Source organism: Melopsittacus undulatus, unplaced genomic scaffold (genome assembly GCF_012275295.1).
Source record: "Melopsittacus undulatus isolate bMelUnd1 unplaced genomic scaffold, bMelUnd1.mat.Z mat_scaffold_639_arrow_ctg1, whole genome shotgun sequence".
Classification (NCBI taxonomy): domain Eukaryota; kingdom Metazoa; phylum Chordata; class Aves; order Psittaciformes; family Psittaculidae; genus Melopsittacus; species Melopsittacus undulatus.
In genome coordinates, this window is record NW_022994482.1 from 37,019 (window position 1) to 43,536 (window position 6,518).

Below are 6,518 nucleotides of genomic sequence, written 5' to 3' on the forward strand. Positions count from 1 at the left end.
GAATTAAGATGTGAGGTGAATGTTGATAATGCTGTTGCTGAGTAGTATATGTATTTGTAATATTGACCAGTTTCTGCCTTCTACCCAGTCTGTAGTTACACTTAAAATGCTGTATTCTGTTCTGCACAAACAGGCACTGAGCTCTTGCTTTCTGGTAGACTGTGGCTATCTTTTGTTCTAGTGGTTTTGTTCTTTGCCACCTTACATTGTCATAAGTGCCCATTTTTATGTGTTGCTTCTGGAAAATGTTTTTATTTCCTTACGTCAGGTATACAATGATGTGCTTCTATTTATCATCCTAGAAAATGCCAGTTTTTCCCCAATGTCCTTCTGAATTTTAACGGTTGCATTAGGAGTTGGAAGCAGAACAATGACGTGAAGAAAACTGTATGAGTTGGCTGTGTTTTATACTTGAGCTCCTGTGGCATTCTTAAAATTCGTAACTTGTATTTTATTCATGGGATAATTGTGTATTACTGAATGTGATCACAGTCTTCTATTCTATTGTATACATGGGGATAGGGGGGAATGCTTGAGGCATCCGTCAGCTGGAGCCAAGTATCATTTAATTTAGATTACTATTAAACTGTATGTGGTATCTGGTTGTAAAATAAAATGCTGCATAATCTTCCGTGTACTAACACTCCTCATACGGAGCTGTAGCGTGTCCTGTATTTTCTGTTCATGTGCAGTGCGCTCTGGGACGGGGTGACGACGGTAAGGATGGGAGGTTTCATGCTCTGCATGCGCTTCCCAGTTGTTCTCGGTGTGGGACCGGGTTTTTCTTTGACATTAAGCTTTGCAGTAGACTTGATCTACTCGTGCTCGCTGTCATTCCCTGCCGCTGGGCGCTGCTTCCCGAGCCCACTCGGCTGGTAACGGCGCAGCTGTGCCCCGCCCCTCACTGCGCAGCGTCCTGCCTGCACCCCCCTTCCGAGGGCGGGGGTGGTGGGGAAGGAGGAGATGGGCAGGGAACGCAGTGCGCATGTGCACTGCCCAAGCGGGTTGGCCGGCCGTGTAGTGCTGGGGGTCGCACACCCCTCCCGGAGCCGGCGGCTCCATGGCCAAGCGGCGTGGGGAGCCCTTAGTGTGTCACGTGCCCCGTCAAACGGCCTCTGCGCGAGCCGCCGCTGTCCCGCGCTCCTGCGCCCGAGCGGCGACCTAGGGCCGAAGGGGCGGGCGCCGGCCCTGCCGCCCCGAAGCGGAAGCTGGAGGAGGCTGAGGCGCCGCCGGGCAAGCGGCCCGCGCTGCGCGGGTGCAGCCCTCGCGGCGAGCAGGGGGACGTGGGGGGCAGGCGGCGGCGGCGCGGCGCGGCTACGGTGCACCAGGACCTGCGGACGGAGGAGGGACGCGCATTAGGCGAGGGCAAAGAGCACTCCGCCATCGCTGAGGTAACGGAGCAGGGCTGAGAAGGCGGGAGGCCTCTAGTGGAGCTTGCCGCGGGGCCGCTGCTGTGGGCCGGCCCCGGCTGCTCGCCTCAGGGAAGAGAAAACACTGGGTGGGCGATGTTGGTGGCAGCTGAGGCGTTACCGTGGGGCCGCGGCAGCAGCCCCTTGCGCCGGCCGTGGGGGGGCCAACGGGGAAGGCCGCAGGACGTGAGGGCGGAATGTCCCTCACCCACTCCCTGCAATACGCCCTGTGCCCCCGGTGTTAACTGTTAATCGGCCTCTAAAAGCTTTAGTTTTCATTTCTGCTCAGTCAAAGAAGTAGCATTTCTAGCTCCTCCATGCCCTTCCGACAAACTGATGGGAAACAGCTTGTAAGGAGTTCACCTTAATTAGGTTTCCCTTCAGCCACATCCCCATCTAAAAGTATGTTGGGGAGCTTGAAGAGTTCATTTTGATAGTGCCTGTACTGTTTTAAGTTTGCGGGTCAGGTTTTACTATAGTATCTAACGATTTTTTAACTTACTGTTTGGGATGGCTTTTTTAGTAGCAATACCAGAGCTACTGAAACGTCTGGTGAAGGCAGTGGTCAGGGGAAGTGGATCAGGTATTTAGTGATCAGGATGTACTAGAATGCACAGTGAGTTTCTGAAGTTTCACTTTTTAACAACATACATTATTCTGCGTGGTCTTGGCCACAGTTTACATATTAGGCCAGAAAACAAGATACTGCACTAAGAAAATTCTAGTTTTGCAAAAAATAAAATCCTAGGTTAGCTTTTACAGCTGTCCAGAATTTTGATGTATGCAAACTCAACTTTCCTTCCACCTCGACCTTTTAAGTAAGACTGAAGTATTTGATCCAGGAATACAGAAGCAGCAGAAAGTCTATAGTCAGGTCGAATGGGCTTTGAACTCCAGTTTTAGATTCTGTTTTTGAGAAGTCTGGGACTTTGGTTGGATAACACCCACCTATGATCTGTAAAGAAAATTGTGCTTTTCTTTTTTGGGCTTTGCCTTATGGTGTTTTCTTGGTTGGGTGGTTGTGTTTGTTTGTTTGGGTTTGGGGGTTTTTGTGATGGATGGTAAAACTGAAGCACAAAGGAATTGAAGGGGAAAATTTACGGTCTATGAAATTATCCTTTTTAGGCTGTACCTTTTAAGCACAAAATATATCTTTAATTTTTGAAGAGCGAACAAGCAAAGGAAATTAAACAAAAGTTGTGCAAGCCTGTACAGAACAGTTTTACTTCATCACAGATATTCTGAATTCTTTGATTTTCCCTAGGGTTACTAGGCATAATTTTGTAAGCTTTAGCAGTGGTAGGAAGGCCATTAAGTCCATTGGATTTCCACGCAGTAAAGAGTATTCTCTGTAAAATATTGCTGTAGGACTGTATGTTTTAACAAGTTGGTTCTATAAGTACAGTATTGTGTTATGTAAGTACCAGTTTTGGCCTTAAAATAAAGCTTGATTAACAACATACAAGAGTTTTTTTCCATTTTTTCGTGTGCCTACCCTTTGCATGTTTTTCAGTTTTTAACAAAGATATTTCATATGATGATTTTTACACCTTTCTGAAAACACAGCTGTAGGTTGGATTATTCTTTGCTGTTTTGTGGATTGTGTAGGTTCATTATAGTAACAAGCATGATTAGCACGCTGTTAATTTCACAGTTTTTGTTAAAGTTACAAGCAATGCTAATTACACAACAGTTGTCCTGAGAATAAATATTACTTGAGTTTTTATTTGCAAGCACACCTTTGCCAACTAGAGTTGCAAAATTAACTCCGTAAAAGTTAAACAATTTCATCCACAGATACTCAGCTTTTGTATTTCTGAGCTTGTATGTGTTACCTACCTACTTCGTGAGCAGTAAATTAGAAAATATAAGGGATGTTTGGATTAAAGATGGGGAGAATCTGGAAGAGCAGCTGACAGTTTCTAAGACTCCATTGCTGGATATTTTTTCCCCAAAGAACTTGTTAGCCACCTGCCTCAGTGTGGATGACATTGCCTAGACTGGAATACCAACTGGAAAATCTTCCCTTTCACTTTGTTGTTTGTTAATGCTGTGCAGTACAAAAATTACCAGTTTACATCATGCAAATGTGTACGACTACTTACAGTTTGGCATTCTTCCAGTTTCCATGTAGTCAATCCTTCTGTTCTGTGGCACTAAATCACTTAATTGGTTTTGGTCTCAATTCCCATTAATGGCAACTTTGGTTCTTTAATTATCCCTGAAGACAATCTTTTTCCTAGTGAGCAAATTCGTATTAGTAGTACTCTACAAGCACACAGTTCTCTTGCTGCTATGAAATGTCTACATCTTTCATGCCTCCCTTAACTATTACAAATCTAGAATAACACAGGAGTTTTTGTTGTAAAAAAAAAGGTTACCTAGTACAGGAAATTGTAGTTTTACCAGAGGTTTTTTATGGTAACCAGTAGCAACAGATATTCTTTAAATGGAAAGTATGGTGAATTTACGTACTTCTCTCTCTTGGGGAGTCCGGGGAAGCATTATTTGCAGTATCTAAGAGGATTCAGGGACAATACTGCTGGTTTTGAACACTAGATTTTTTTATTCTGTTGTAGAGCCAGCAGACAAAGCACGACATTTTTCAGCAACCATACCAAAAAGTTACACCATTATTTGTTAAAAAATAATTTTGTAAGCACCTATTGAGAGGTGCAACATTAAAATAAATATTTTAAAAATGTGATTGTATGTTAGGAAAAATAAAAACCAGTATATACAGAAGTGCATTATTCTAGGTCTGTGGCAGCATTCAGTGTTTTTTACATACCAGAAGAGCCTATGCCCTCAAGACCTAAGGAATGACTTAAGAATTCCTATCATGTCCATAGAAACATGCACATAGTGGAAACTTCTTATAACTACAACATGTGTTTATAAACCTACAGTGTGTTTTCTAACAGAGATAAATAAAAAAAAAAAGCCATATTAAAGTAGTAGGTAAGTATGTGTTCCTCCAAGGTTTTTCGATACTACTTAACAGTTCTGAAAATTTGTCTGCCCTGCCCCTAGAAGAGGTGTTCTTTTTTTTTTCAGGTGTACTTGAGTACAAAATGTAGATACAGAAAAGAAGAAACAGAATGTGGTAGAAACAATGCTTTTACTTTAGCTGTAGGTAGCATCCTCTGAATTTATGTAAAATAGCTAAACACATTCTTCTGAACGCCAGCTTCTAAATGGGTGTGATATTTGTATACCATTGTGAGAAGAAAAAGTAATGAATGGTTTGCATATGGAGTCCAAAATTGCACAAGTTTTACAGTATCATTGTGTGCAAATGCTGTAAATTTAAGAAATTAATGGAGCTACTCAGAGTTTGTACAGTAGTGTATAAGTGAGAATATTTGAAAAGACTGAAGTAAATTATGACTTGGGGGAGATTCTGTATGGTATTTTCCTTAGTAATAGCTCCTATTTTTTTCTGTGTAAAATTATAAAAACTTTTTAATATGAAACAATAAGTAAGTTTTTCCCTGTTTCAGGTTTTTTTTATAAAAGTATCCTTTTATTATTTTGTACTGCTGTGAAACCACATTAACACTTTTTTGCTTTTTTGTTTGTCTCTTTCAAAGCCAGAAGAATTCTGTCAGTATAACTCATTCCTCTATTGGAGAACACCATTGCCTGCTATTGATTTGTCTGATATTCAGAACATAGATGGAGAGACTCCGTCAGAAACTAAAACCCCTCCCAAGACTGATACCATGGAGACTGAAATGGAAACCTGATCAGTTGTTTCATGGTTGTACATCTACTCACAGGAAACTTGTTTCCATTTGGATTCAGGGTTTTTTTTTGCTTGGAAGAAAACTAAGCATGTTTCTTGCCTTCTTGAAGAAACAACATTATGTCAGTCTGCAAAAGGAAGTGTGAGTTACCTAAGTGGATGGGATAATTACTGTTGGGTACTTAATAGTAAGCTGTCTAGAGGTGTATAGTTTCAGGCTGTGATGTCTGGCAAGAATGCTTGAAAACATGGAGGCAGGCTAAAAGAAGACTACAGAAAATAAGGGGTTTGGGAGTGCAGTTAAAAGAAATAGGTATGTCACATGCTAAAATGAAGTGGAAGATCATTTTGCCTCTCCTGAACAAACAGATGTAACTGTGGTACCCAAAAGTGAAACTTTATCATGTGAAATAAAGCACACAAACTAGTGATTAGTGTAGAGATTTCTAATGTTGTTTTTCTGGTTGCTTTTATTACATGTGTGATAGCTAAACCAAAAAATTAAGAGCCTACCAAAACTAGACGGAACATTCCCTTTTCTATGCAAACCAAAACCAAGTGTGGAAGAGAGGAGGGAAAAAAATGGGGATCTTTTCTTCTGTAAGCTGCCACTGTTCTGAAATTTTTTCATACTTTCCTTGTGAAAAAGTTTTTTTCACCTTCCCTGTTCAGATTGCCTGAAGCAGAAGGCAGACAGCTTTTAGGTTTTTGGTTCATTCTCAAGTTAATGCTATTCTTATTTGTTATAATGTTAGCTCTGAACCAGCCGGTAGCATCAAAATGGCAGGTGTGCATGTCAACAAAAGTTAATACAATATAAAATTACAACATGAGACTTTTCAGACTTAAGTGACTGAGGTGTAGTTTTTGCAGACTGTGGATCTTGCAAAAATTTTTACAGAAGTTCACTGAATTAGTGGGTTTTTTTTTGCTGTGAAATAATAAATTTAATGTTTGTCTCCTGTAATTTATGTACTAGTTGAAGTACATTTAGAAATACTTTAATAATAGACTTAAGTTGTATGAGTCAGGCTTTTGCAAATGTGATTGTCTTTAAGGATAGAAAACACTGTATTTTTTTCTGGAGTTACTGAAGAAGGCAACTTGTGAACTTTATTTTTTTTAAATAATGTATTTTTAATGATGCTAAAGAAAATAAAGTTTTGTCTGTGTGTATTGAAAACTTTGGGAATATTACTGTCTGAAGTTCCTGATTTTATATCTTAAGATTGTGCTTCTGTAACATTGTCATTTTGTTTGTTCTTTTTGCTTAAAACAGCTGGTCAGCCTTCTTAGTAAACATTTGGAAATTTTTTTTCAGTATTTGTGCTGTGAGGTATCTCTGTGTATTCACTGCTTAT

General features: G+C 40.6%; 1 protein-coding gene across 1 annotated transcript; it reads left to right on the plus strand.

Moving 5' to 3' along the window:
* The first annotated feature begins 1,060 nt into the window (after window positions 1–1,060).
* On the plus strand, window positions 1,061–5,363 carry LOC117438813 (uncharacterized protein C9orf40 homolog). The gene is given in 3 exon segments (XM_034074195.1): window positions 1,061–1,099; window positions 1,101–1,391; window positions 5,003–5,363. Coding segments are annotated over 3 exon segments (486 nt in total). The 3' UTR covers window positions 5,159–5,363.
* Window positions 5,364–6,518: the final 1,155 nt, after the last annotated feature.